At 52.9% G+C, this 13,208-nt stretch overlaps 5 protein-coding genes across 5 annotated transcripts; 3 read left to right on the forward strand and 2 right to left on the reverse strand.

Moving 5' to 3' along the window:
- Positions 1 to 1,219: 1,219 nt before the first annotated feature.
- Positions 1,220 to 2,296, forward strand: N7498_001364 (NifU family protein; the record flags this gene model as incomplete). Its single annotated transcript, XM_058448427.1, has 3 exons — positions 1,220 to 1,510; positions 1,564 to 2,100; positions 2,153 to 2,296. The coding sequence occupies 3 exons, from the start codon at positions 1,220 to 1,222 to the stop codon at positions 2,294 to 2,296; spliced, it is 972 nt and encodes a 323-aa protein (XP_058313838.1).
- A 2,769-nt stretch (positions 2,297 to 5,065) lies between these two features.
- Positions 5,066 to 7,697, forward strand: N7498_001365 (PSP1 family protein; the record flags this gene model as incomplete). Its single annotated transcript, XM_058448428.1, has 3 exons — positions 5,066 to 6,455; positions 6,510 to 7,128; positions 7,184 to 7,697. Coding segments are annotated over 3 exons (2,523 nt in total), but the record flags the coding sequence as incomplete, so codon positions are not given.
- A 1,058-nt stretch (positions 7,698 to 8,755) lies between these two features.
- On the reverse strand, positions 8,756 to 9,616 carry N7498_001366 (uncharacterized protein; the record flags this gene model as incomplete). The annotated part of the gene is made up of 2 exons (XM_058448429.1): positions 8,756 to 9,197; positions 9,252 to 9,616. The coding sequence occupies 2 exons, from the start codon at positions 9,614 to 9,616 to the stop codon at positions 8,756 to 8,758; spliced, it is 807 nt and encodes a 268-aa protein (XP_058313840.1).
- A 393-nt stretch (positions 9,617 to 10,009) lies between these two features.
- N7498_001367 (zinc-dependent alcohol dehydrogenase family protein) lies at positions 10,010 to 11,169 on the reverse strand (the record flags this gene model as incomplete). Its single annotated transcript, XM_058448430.1, has 3 exons — positions 10,010 to 10,203; positions 10,261 to 10,936; positions 10,990 to 11,169. 3 exons carry the CDS (start codon positions 11,167 to 11,169, stop codon positions 10,010 to 10,012), a joined length of 1,050 nt encoding a protein of 349 aa, XP_058313841.1.
- A 1,487-nt stretch (positions 11,170 to 12,656) lies between these two features.
- N7498_001368 (MAPEG family protein) lies at positions 12,657 to 13,160 on the forward strand (the record flags this gene model as incomplete). The annotated part of the gene is made up of 1 exon (XM_058448431.1): positions 12,657 to 13,160. One exon carries the CDS (start codon positions 12,657 to 12,659, stop codon positions 13,158 to 13,160), a length of 504 nt encoding a protein of 167 aa, XP_058313842.1.
- Between the last annotated feature and the right edge of the window lie 48 nt (positions 13,161 to 13,208).

Genomic DNA, 13,208 nt, shown 5'->3' on the forward strand with positions numbered 1-13,208 from the left:
CGAGAGCCGGGGAGACCAAAAACACGGAAATCTACATCTATATTTACTTTCGGAACAGTCTGCCCACGGAGAACTCTTGTCGCGAACCACGTGACGACATTCTCGTGTCAGAACTGAGATTGTGTGACTAGTAGGGTACTGAAAAGTGCCTTTGGCATTTTTAGTCCAGCGGTCAGATCTCCGACATCTCGATTTAACCGTCGAGTATTCGGCACTCATGGACAAGATCGATCATCTGATACAACAGGGGGCCCCAGCCTGTAATGTGTTAGGAGAACAGTAGAGCAACTACTTGATAGCTGTTTGTCTCCGGGGGTCTAGCTCGACAATGGCCTTGGTGAGATGTAAGAGAAGCCCTATTCTTGACGCCATTGGATACCCTTCAGTTGACTGTGCTGAGTCAGACCTGTGATACTGTGATACTGGACCGCCTTCATTCTCCTTTATCCCTTGATTGATGATTGGTTTCGTATTCCTTGGGCGATCCCGCAGTAACATCCTATTTACGCTGTGGAATGTTCCGACCTCTGACACGAAGACGCCCTCGTATGCGATATGGACGTTAGAACTTTCTGACAACCTCCTCAATGTGGCTGAGCATCATACAAGCGTAATATTCCGATCTGCTAAATTCCTAATGCAGCCGGAAACGAAGGCCATGGGTGCGCAGATTCGCTTGGCTCCATTCAGCCAAGCTACACAGTTCTATCCTAGTCAAGCTGCCACTGAGAAGCACGGATGATGTCAGACAGTATCCATGCTTCTACCCGTCTGGGCTTGGGCGTAGCTCCTTTTCTGAAAGATATGATCTGGCCCAAATACGAAGCAGCTACAGGAAAGAAACTTTGGTCGCCAGTCAGATAAGCCCCCGCCATCTTGACGCCCTATACCAAGCCCCTTTCGATATGTTTGACTTACCATCACGCCCTGATTCACCATCATCATCATATACACAAGCTTCACATAGATTTCCACTTGTGCAATAACAAATAACATCTCATTCATTTGCAGTTCTCAGTACTTCCGATTTTCGGCAAATGCCTCTGAAACCCTCTGCTCTCATTGGCTGCTGACAGGCGCATTGGTCATCCCCGATGATTTGCTCTCACGTGATTATGAAATTGCGTCAGAGTCCGGGCCCGGCGCCTCTTCAACTTTCATAAACATATCTGTACATATTGAACTCTTCATTTCATCCTCTGATCCTCGATTTTCAGAGATGTCTGTGGGCTCTACATCTACAATGATGCTTCGACGCGCGCTGCGTGCTGGCCGGTTGACACCCGTCTCCGAGTCCTCCGCCCGAACCGTGAGGCCCCGGCCCGCCACTTTCACACCCTCGAGGACTGTGGCCAGCGCCGCTCGTCTTCCTACGATCACAGCTTCAGAGACTCGCCGCCGACCGACGGTACGACCCTACCAACAACCCATCGCCCAGAGCGGTGTTGTCGGGTCGCCGTCCAGCAAGCGTACGATCTTCATCCAGACCGAGAATACCCCCAATCCCGATGTAAGTCCTTATCCTCGGGAAATGTGTGTTAGCGATTCTAATGATTCTCCCAGGCTTTAAAATTCATCCCCAACCACCGCGTCCTCCCCGAGGACTTCCCGACCTCCTTCCTCGAATACCTTTCCCCCCGCGCCACCCTCGCAGCTCCGTACCCTTCTCCCCTCGCCGCCAAGCTGCTTGATTCAGAAGGCGTCACATCGGTCTTCTACGGGCCGGAATTCATCACTGTGACCAAGGCCAGCGATGCGAACTGGGCCCACATCAAGCCCGAGGTGTTCAGCCTCATCACACAGGCTGTGACCTCGGGCGAGACCATCGTCAATGTTGTGGAGGGCTCCTCCGCTGACGGCGCCGAAGGTGGTGGCGAGGACTCTCTCGTCTATAACGAAGATGATGACGAGGTAGTTGGCATGATCAAGGAGCTTCTGGAAACGCGCATTCGTCCGGCTATCCAGGAGGATGGTGGAGATATCGAGCTGAGGGGCTTCGAGGATGGTATCGTTATGCTGAAGCTGCGTGGTGCTTGCCGTACCTGCGATTCCAGCACGGTCACCCTCAAGAATGGTATTGAGTCGATGTTGATGCACTATGTAAGTTGACCCCCGCTGTGCTGAGTATGGCACGGACTAATCTTGGTAATAGATCGAAGAGGTCAAGGGTGTTGAGCAGGTCATGGATGAGGAAGAGGTGGTCTCGATGCACGAGTTTGCCCGGTTTGAGGAGAAGCTGCGCCAGCAGAAGGGTGCTGCAGCTACTGCCGGTGCCCCGCTGGACAGTGCGCCGTGAATGTATTCATCGGTGGCGCGCAGTACATTATGGCTCATGCGAGGTTTCCTTTGTGCTTCCAAATCAAAATCTGTATAACATTTTCATCAAGTGATACCTCTCTTTAATTGACTTGACTTTGTCCAAAGCATCTAAAAGCATCTAAAGTATGAATTGTACCGAATTCGCAAGGTAACGAATGCGGCATTGTCGATCAATTATAGACCTCGACTGATCTCTATACTCCGGATGGACGACGATCTAGACGAGCGCCGACTTATCTAGTTCGTGTCAGTGCGGAGGGGAACCTGGACAGCACAAATTGCGGGGTTTTCATCAGGCGGGGAGCTTCCATTTCTGTCCCGAACCAGTGAGATGACTTCGACACCCCTCTTTTGTTCAATGGTCCACATGTGCAAGGAACACCCTCCTTGCAGGGTTTCTTTCCCACGTCCGAGGTCTGTCCAGGTGTGATTCAGAGGCGACATGAGACCGTGGTGGGGTGGCGGGGCAGACGGGCAGCAGTCTTTGCTCGACATCATACCACTTACGTCAACAACGAAACGTTCCAGAGCTGCAAGAATCTCATGGTCATCGGATGATGCAGAAAGACAGACCGGAGGCTCGGAGGGCTAGATGATTCACGAGTCCGTGGTAACAATGGATGTCATGGACTGTGGTGAAATTAGGTTGGTGCCGCGGGGGGGAAGGATGGCATCCTATCCTGTACCACGGATTCTGTGGCACCCAGACGTTTATCAGTTCTGGACCGATGAAACCAACCACTCCTTGGTCGTAGGGAAGAGTACTCCATAGGGGAGATCGACCCTGGACCCTCGACCACGGGCGGGGAAAAGACAGATGCAGATGCATGAGCTGTCTCCATAAAACACAAAAGTCCAAGCGGCACCAAACATGCAGAACACACCGAGGATCTGGGGACCCAGAGCAGGGCGCTTATTGGGCACATCCCCACGAGGACGACGATGCGGCAATCCGGGGTACGTGATCCAGGTGACCCGAAGTTGATGACTTCATGACACTTCGAGCCACCAGCCTACCCCGCAAGTGTGCGACCCGATGCATGGGCCGTGCAGAGTGTTAGGCTGACAGGGGCTGCATCGAACAAATGTTGTGGCCCTCGCTTCATAAACCAGTTAGAACCCCAGACGATCGTCGGCTTCGGCCTCCTCCAGAGACCCGCACGACCCAGACTAACGTTGTATGGGGGCGTAGTGGCACCCTACTAGGGGTCTTGGATTGAACGCGTAGCCAGTGATGAGCTCCGTAATGCTGTGAATAGTCCGTTGAACGATCCACTGGACCACTCTTAGTTCTAGCAAGTTCAAAGTTGAAGCAGAGTTGTACCACGCCGTGGAATCACCGTGTGGTCCGTGTCCCCTGAACATCAATTCGGGGCGACGTTGCCAGTTCCGTCTCTCCACCTTTTCCCCCGCCTTCTCCTCATTACTCTTCCTCTCACTCCCTCTCATCTTCTTTATCTCACTTATCCAACATGCGCCGCCCTTGAAGGGTTCCGGCTGCTTCACTACGTTCTGGTCACGCTACCAAGCTCCCGGCTTCCAAACGCATTCCCCCTCTAGAGTCAAAAGTGAAGAACTGAAGACGGAAAAGAGAGTCGCGTGCGATAGACAGAGAGACCTAAGAAACCGATTTACCCTTCCTCATTCTCTTCAGATTCGCGCACCTCTGAGCGAAAGTCGAAAGTCGAAAGTCGAAAGTCGAAAGTCGAAAGTCCCGTTTGCAATAGCCCCAAGCTGCGGTCGCTTCGCCTACGCTGACCTCGTGCAACGGAGTCGGCCCTTCTGACGAGACCCACGATCCCGCGCATCTGCTTCTGGATAGATTTCCTGCGATCTCTTAGAGTGGTGAGTCGCGCTCTGGGGTTTCCCCTCCTTGCGACACCTGCTCACATCCGGGGACTCCCTTGGCAGATACGATTACGATTACGATCTCCTTTCCCTTCTCCTTTGCTATTTTGCCCCGCTACAAGGCGTCGTGTGAGGCTCGGATCACGGTAGAATCCTAGATCATTGTCTCTACAAGGTACGTTGTGACACTCTTGAGCTCCGTTCCGTCTTGTCTTTGGTTTCAGGCCCGCATTCTGCGGGATATGCGACGGGAGAGCTCCACCCTTTGGGTTGGCAGCTTGTCGCGCGACACTGGTGGATTCTCTCGGTTTCTAGCCCTCTGCATCCCCCGAATACCCGCGAGACTCCGGACACTGTTTGGGCATTGCGCTACTGCAGCGCGTCGAAATACTCGGACGCTCCCCGCTTTGTCACGATGAGGCTCAGTCATGCCACCCACACGTGCTCGCGTCTTCAACACGCCAATATCCTGTCACTTTTTGCCTGCTCCTCACACTTGATTTACTTCCTATTTGCACGGCTGCTGACCCCGTTTCTAATCAGTGCTGCGCATCCGCGTTCCACCAGCCGTTCCTCGTGTCTTCAGAAGATCGAGATTGGCTATTAATCTCCCGCTTCAAGCGCGTGGAACAAAGACTGGTGCTTTGTCGCGTGTGTTCGACCTCTCCCGATAGGCTTATACAGAGCCTTTCTACACCTTGCTCCACAATACAGGTAGGTACGGACCGTACCTTGGCTACCCTCAATCTAGCTTCCATCCCCGCGCATTTTCTGGGTTTCCCAAGGTAATTTGCCTTTATACAGAATGTGATTCTCTGGGATATACTGGCTGCTGTCATCAATCATCGTTGTTTTACTTTCGCTGGACGCGCGCTAACCATACCAGTATTCATATCAGAAGTTCATGGCTGCGCCATCTAGCAAACATACATCCGCAATGCAGTCAAACGCCCCTCCTGGTGCCACCGCCAGACTCGAAAAGAGCCACCCGGGAGTACGCCGCTCGACGCCCGACTCAGAAGCACTCGCTTCGTCCGACGATGACGGAGAGCATGCGCAACTGGCCCATAACATTACTGCACCTCCACCTAAACCAACCCGTCGGACATCATGGCTAAATGAGGTACCGCTTGCAATCCAACGAAAGCATTCCCTGCCCGGAGGCCCCCTAACTGGCGGTCCATCGAACCCTGCAAGCCCGTCAAGTGATCAGGCACCTTGGGCAACAAACCCCAGCCCTGGGTTGAGCGGGTCCTTCAATTGGAATCAAGCCGGGGGCAACACTTTCCCTTGGAGCACGGGGATCTGGAACAATCCTGATCCTCGCAAGGAACCGCCGCCCCGCCTGTCTGAAATCGTGCCCTCTCCCACCATGACCAACCCTCCGCCTGCGCCTGGCTCTCTCGGCGATGAAATGCTGAGTCCAATCACTCGCACCATCTCCGGTGACTCGGCGATTCCATTCCAAATCCCTTTGCAACCAACTCCCAAGACGTACCGCTCCCAGTCTTACTCCGTTGGTCAAATGGATCCGGAGTACCTAGGCATGATGGCGAACAAGCCCGGTGCCGGTGCTGCGTACCCGGGTGGTCGATCTCGCGGTCCGGGGCAGATGTCTTCTGGCCAACCGAGAGCGTCGCGACCGAGTGTCCTTGGCGAGCTTGGACATGACCCTGCTATGCTCGGCCGTGTTCGCGAGGATGACGATGGAGACGAAAGTCCGAGCGGCTCCGACGGTGATATCAATTACTCAGCCAGCCAGGCTCGAACCATCGAGCAGCTTGCGCGTGAAAACGCACTTCTTCGTCAAGCTGCTGCAGCCGGCCAGGTAGATAATCGGTATCGTGATCGAGCGAATTCATCTGCCTCGGCCACCGGAGCCCACTCACTTCATCGTATCCGAGGTGGTGTTCCTGAGGAGCAGATGGGCGTCGAGGACTTGGACGAACTGCACGACATTCCTGGCTACAGCAACATGCGCAGCAATACAAGACGGCGGTTCTCCGAGCATTCGGCCAACCTCGAACAACAGTTCCAATCTTTTCCGTCTCCGTTGGAGAATCGTGCGCTTGAGAATGTCCGCAAGGCCCACTGGCAGACCTCGCTCGGCTTTGGAGGTGTCGGCGACATGCCCCAAAGTCGCCGCCATTCATTTGCCGATATCCCATTGCGCCATGGTTCTGTTAGTTCTGTTGATTCGCATTCCACGGCTACTCCCCGGGCTGGGCTCGGAGATCGCGATGACGGCTATGGAAACATCAACGACTACCCTAACCCTTCGATGCAGCGTAAGTCTTATTCTTTTCCCTGGCTATTGCTCGTTGCTGACTCCTCTTGCCCAGCATCTTATTACTCTAATGAGCAGACACTGCGCGGTGATGGATCATCTGGCCTCCCGGCTTCCCTCAACCAGTATTCGATGTCTGGAGCTTATATCCGTCAGCCTCCAGCCCTGTCCCATGCCCATCAAAATCAGCTTTTGTACATCGTGACATTCAAGTGCCACCGCGCCGATGTGTTCTACATTCAAGAGGACACCGGTCTGCAGGTGAAAGCAGGCGATCTCGTCATTGTTGAGGCTGATCGAGGCACGGACTTGGGTACTGTGGAGCATGCAAACGTGACGCTTCAGAAGGCCCGAGAGTTCAAACAGAAGTATGCCGATGAGCACTACAAATGGCTCATGATGTTCTCCCGTCAGGGGCAGATTGAAGGTTCGAATGTGGCTTCCGCGGGCCTCAGCAGCCGCAGCGCTACGGGTGGCATGGGTCCTCATGGTCATGGAGTGCAAGAGGCTGCTACAGAGATCAAGCCTAAGCTCATCAAGCGCCTGGCACAGAACCATGAGATCCTGACTCTGCGCGACAAGGAGGGCAATGAGGCCAAGGCCAAGAGAGTTTGCCAGCAAAAGGTCGCAGAACATCGGCTGAACATGGAGATTCTTGATGCCGAGTTCCAGATGTACGTTTTCACGTCCTCATTTGCACGAAATAATATCAAACTAACCGCTAAACAGGGACTGGAAGAAGCTTACCTTTTACTACTTCGCGGACTCTTACATCAACTTCAACTCGTTGGTCACGGATTTATTCAAGATTTACAAGACCAGGATCTGGATGTCTGCGATTAACCCGGCTTCCTTCGTGACGCCGCCGACAGCTGGCCTTCAAGGTTCGGGTGCCATGAGCAACCCGCTGTACAGCCAGGACGCTCCAAATGCCGAGCGCCGCCACCAACAAGACGGCCGATCCTACGGCGGACGAGACGGTGCTGATACTGGCCGTGATGGAATGTCCAACCCCGGCGGTATGCTTCGAGCCCCGTTCACAGACACCTACCCGCCATTCGCTCAGCCATCCCATCAAGACGCGCCGCCTGACCCCTTTGCCCCGTACTCGCCCACCAGCTACGGTACTCTGGAAACAGGTTTCTCCGACTTCTCCGGTGGTGCCGGCTCCAATGGCGCCCGCGTGCACCCAACTCAGAACGAGTGGGTTAGCCGGTTCCAGGGCCTATCGCTCAACTCCTGAAAACCTTTCTATGTACAATTCGAATACCTCTGATGCTCTTCCTCTGCTGCTTAACCCTGCAACGAAAGAGATAACCCTCTAGAACTGTTTCCTATTTATTTCCTTCGTTCCCTGTTTTCAGAGTCTGCTTATCTGCGAAAGAATGCTTTTGTTCTCTGGACCCTGCGAATCTGTTTCCTCATTTTTGACCACTTTTGCCTGCGCTGTGTGTCCGTGTACTACTCTCTGTCCAAGTTAGAATCCATACCCCGGGCCGTTTACACGCCCGCACATTCGTTACTGGTTTTGTCCTAATAGACTCGGGGTGGATCGCATCGAGTGAATAATGCATGATTGTGTTGCGCTGTGCGCTGGGCTTATTATCTACACAAAATTACGCTTTGAAGAGATCCTTTTCTTTCTGCTTTTGAACTTCAATGATATTTTTCTTTCTGTTACTTTGCTTGTTGTCCTTGGATTTTCCAAGTGTGGTCTTCTATTTCTTTGTAGCTTTTGGCTTTGTTAATTGTTCTGCGCTATACAAATTGTCCAAGGAGGCTGGGCTGGAGACAAAAGGAAATACAGGGTCAGACCAAAATGATATTTAAGATTTCTTTGCATGAACCTCGAAGCTACGTGTTATTTGTGGAAGTCGCAGAGCCATCCCGGTAGGTTTGGTTTACAAGACTGGATCCGTCGATATTGGTTTTACTTGAATGGCAGGGTTCCTTGTCCCAATTTTTAGGCAGCCCATGGACATAGCATTTGCGAATATCTCGCAACCATAGGAGCATTGTATGGATTCGAAACTGATTCAGTATTTTCCCAGGCATACCGAGGATTGGGAAACAGACATGGAGTATCTGATGCATTCGAATGTTGCAAGCACGGGCATATCCATGGCCCCGGCCAGTATGCTTCAATCATGGACAGAGAGGGTTGGGCCGAATACCCCAGGGCGCAGCCCAGATAGGTAATCGGGCCATAGATCAAGAGCCGACGAGCTTGGCTGATGAAGGTTGGGATGGTCTCATCTGGTGTATACCACACGTGATAAACCTTGAATCAAGACGACTCACTCATGCAAACTTATCATGCTTCCCTTTAACCTTCACATCAAGCACCTCCTCATGGAAATTGCCCTCTCTCCTCGCCCTCCGTAATCTCCGAACCTCATCCTCATTCAATGACCTCCCGACAATCTCCTCCAACTCCTTCTTACTAATCTTCTCATAAGCCTTCGACTCCTTGTTCGCCTTCAGCTTTGGCTTAAACCGGGCCTGCATCCGAACGCGCAAAGTCGTCTCAAACGAAATGGTACTCGCATCCCCGCGAATCTCCACGCCTCCGGACGCTTTCGCGCTCTCTTTAACACACAGGAAGGACTCTGCATCACCGCCACGCGTTTGTAGTGAGAATGTACCTGGGATATCTGGGGATGGGATCGCGAGGAAGGATTCGTAGTGGCTGACTGCGGCGGCAGTCGCGCTGAAGAGGCCGTGGTTGTCGCAGCTCAAGTACCTGGTTCGGATTAACCAATTGGTTCCAATAAGTAGAAGTCTGGGATATACGCACTTCCCATGATGTCCCTTGAAACTAAACGACTCCGTCCCTGCCACCTTCGTCGCAACCCACACCTGGCGCACATCGTGCGGCTCCGCTGTGCCGGGGTCCCCCTCGACCAGGTTCTCAAGGACACTGGCAAAAACTACTCCGTTCGCATCGCTTGCAATGCACGTCGGCTGGTCGGAGGGCAGGACGAGCACGACCGGACCGGCGATGTCAGTCGGAGCGTCGGCCGAGACCCAGCTATGGCCGTCGGGGTTGTCGTCGGTTTCGGGCGCTTCTGTTTTGCGGGTTTTGGGCGCCTTGTCGCTGTCTGGGTCGCGCTGCTTGCGCTTTTTGGGCTTGTCGCCCTTGAATGATAGGGGCTTGACCATTTTTAAGGGTGGACGTGGATTGGAGGTGGTGGGAGCTGCGGAGATTGAGATAGTTGGAGCGCTTATCTTTTATCAGCTTCCGGAGTGGGAATCTCCACCACCGAGTTTAATTCTTTCTAGATGCTACCTATATTATGTCTACTCTCTTGGCTGCACAGCTAGTACATCAGCCTTGTCCTGCTAGCCTAAATATACTACGGACAGGTCACACCAGCTCCACCGGTACCTTGGGGGAATGCAACAAGGTCCTCATTCGTTTCTCATGAAAAGCAGCAGAACCCGGCCGATTTGGTCTAATTATCCTATCTGCCACATAATCGGGTATGAACATGCTCGCATCTCGCATCGTGAATCATGACTCCCAGGCACATAATGTTAATCTATGGCACTCGTTTAGTCAAAGGTGATGGCAGCCTTGATGGCGGTCTTGTTACGCATCGACTCAAGACACTCCTCCCACTGCTCGATCTTGAACACCTTGTTAACAATGCCGTCGACCCTGACCTTGCCGGAATCCAGGTAGTCTACGGCAGCAGGGAACTTGTAGGTCTCAGAGAAGGAGCCGAGAATGGTAATTTCGTCGCCGACTAGCATTGATCAGCATTGAATGGAAGCACGAAAACTGCCTCGAGGTAGAGACTTACAGATCTTGGACGGGGGCCACGAGACACGTTCCGCGCTCGAGTACACACCGTACACGACCAACTTGCCGCCGCGACGGACATAATTGATCGAGTCCTCCAGGATTTTGACACTCCCGGTGGCCTCAACGACAATGTCGAAGCCGTATGGATTATCGGCCTTCAACTTGTTGTATTGAGGAGAAGCATCCGTGCGGGAGAGCTCAATGTATTCATCACCGGCACCGAGGTTCCTCGCAATGTCCATCTTCAAACCACCAGGGGCAGCAATGACGACCCGGCAACCACCGCACTGGCGAAGCATCTGAGCCAGCACAAGGCCGGTGGGACCAGCACCGAAGATGAGGACGGACGAGCCCATCTTGGGAGCGATCTTGTCCAGGCCATGAGCGGCGCAGGAGGCAGGCTCGAGGAGAGTTGCGTCGATATCGGACAGGTTCTTGATCTTGAAGACGCGGCCGGCCGGGTAGGCGCAGTACTCCGCGAAACCGCCGTTCATGGTAACACCGTGAGCCTGGAAGTCCTCGCAGAACAGCTCGTCGCCGCGGCGGCAGTAGAAGCAGACACCGCACAGCTCGGAGTTGTCTGCGACGACGCGCTCCCCGATCTGAAAGTCTTTGACTTTGGTCCCCACGGCGGCAACGACGCCGACTGTTTCGTGGCCGGGAACCAGAGGGAACTATTGAGCTTGGTAAGTTTGTGTTGGATGTTTCTAATGGTGTTTGGTCTTACCTTGGCGATGAATTCACCCTCGTGGATGTGCAGGTCCGTGCCGCAGACACCGCAGGCCTTGACCTTGATCAGGACATCGTTCTCGCGCACTTCGGGCAGAGGCAGCTCAACGAGGCCATACTTCAGTGGCTCGGAGTACTGGAGAGCCCTCATGGTCTTGGGGAGTTTGGTGACCGTCATCGTGATTGATGGTATTCTGTCGACGATGTTAGCTTGTCATGCCTGTTATGGCCATGGGCAACTATCATCATAAGGACAACACACACTTTGTCAAAAGAAAAGATGGGGTAAAGGTCAGAATATCTAGTGAAAGAGAAGGGAGAAGTGAAGTGAAAGAGAAGGGACAGTGGCATCCAAGAAGATTAAGTATCCCCCAACGAAACCAAAGACAGGGGCACGCCGAAAAGCCTCGACGCCCGCATTCCACCTATTTCCATTTGGTTATTTAAAAGTATGAATTTACAGAATGGACGGTGGGTCTCGGATCGGCGTCGTCAGTTCTTGCATCCGACGTTCACTGCTCCGCTCTTCTGATCAGTTCCAGCCTCAACAACAGTTCGCTTGAGTGCATTCAGTGGAAACGACGCATGATCCTCAGACACTACAGCAACTAGTAAGGAACGATCGGGCCCAACTAACGCCAAACCCAAGACAGTCGCTTTTATACGATCCAATAGCAACTGACCCCGTGCGGCACTGGCGCACAGAGGACGGCCACCCTTGCAAGACAAGCGTCAGGTCAAGGTCCAGGACATGTCCCAACGGGATGAAAACCATAGCATCAAGATACTATCTCGATTGCAATGTCGTCGGCCATGACTTCATCGTCCAACCTCCAGACCCGCCGAGGGTAGAGGAAAGCGAAAGGAACATAAGGCATCCAGCCAATTCGAACCCCGGGGTCAATTCCAGCAGTTCCTGCATCTGCATTGCTTTGAAAAGGTTTTCAAGACCTCCTGACAGAAGATGCGCCAAGTTACGCCCCCAGCCATGAAAACACGAATTGAAACGAGTCTAGATTACGTCTAGGTTGACCCCATCCTACTCGTCCAGGGCTTCACCGCTGAATCCCCAACGCCTCAAAATCCCAATATAAACATGAGTCCGAGGTCACGCGGACCTGCACTCCTATAGCTTAATTCCGAATCGAGTGGAACATTCGACGAGTCGAACTGTACTTTCTTGACCGCTTCGGCCGGGCAAGTCGGATTGGACCACGAACCGCAGGATGATCCTTTCCACTCCTATTGCAGTCCTATCGCTTTGTATTGCAATCCTTGCACGTTGAATCCGGGGTTCCGTGGGTTTCTCTCGTAACTAGAACTGACGAGTCAATTTTGACACTGCCCTTACGCCCCAAAGTCCCATTGACCGAGAAATCGCTGGGAACCAGGATGACGAGTGTACCTCTGGCCCATTGATCTATACAACCTTCATATAGCTCCTGATTAATTATAGACAAGAGATGAACATTAAACACTTCCTGCACTTCCAATGGCCATATAAACACTGTTCAAGACTCTATAGCCACTGGCTTTGAGGCATTACGTGAACTCTGTAAACAGGTGAGATTTTAGCTCAGCTCCGAGTGGGGCGAGGACTGTTACAAGGCAGGAAACCTCCCAGAAACCTCAACCACCAACTCCCTCTCCAATGTGTCCCATAAAATGAGCGCCCTTCTTACAAGCCTCGGCCTAAGCGGTGCATCCGCCACAAATATCCCAAACTACGCCCCCGCGTTCGTAGGCTTCCATTTCCTCTTCGCCTACGGCGTCCTGTCCTCACGCACCCTGAAACAATGGTACGGCATCGATCACAACGTTTCGCCACGCGAAGACCTCGCGAAATACGGCGAAGCTGCCGTGCGCGAGGGAAAGATTACTCGCAGGCAGCTTGATATGCTGAAGCGTAATGAGTCGGCTCATGCGAACTCGGTTGAGAATTTCCCTCTTTTGGTTGCGAGTTTGCTTTTTGCGAGCCATGCTGGTGTTTCTGCAAGCACGATTAATGTGGCTGGGTTGTCTTATACCGTGGCGAGGGTTTGTTACGGTGTGGTTTACATTCTCGTTGACCATCCGACGTGGAGTCAGGTTCGGGGGTTGACTTGGTGGTGGGGGAATTTGAGTTGTTTGGTTTTGTTGTGGAAGGCTGGGAAATTACTTGCTGCTTAAGCATTTTGGATGCAATTGTCATGAAGTCTCATATAATAGTTGGGTGGA

Source organism: Penicillium cinerascens (genome assembly GCF_028974065.1).
Source record: "Penicillium cinerascens strain IBT 15544 chromosome Unknown contig_16_segment0_segment0, whole genome shotgun sequence".
Classification (NCBI taxonomy): domain Eukaryota; kingdom Fungi; phylum Ascomycota; class Eurotiomycetes; order Eurotiales; family Aspergillaceae; genus Penicillium; species Penicillium cinerascens.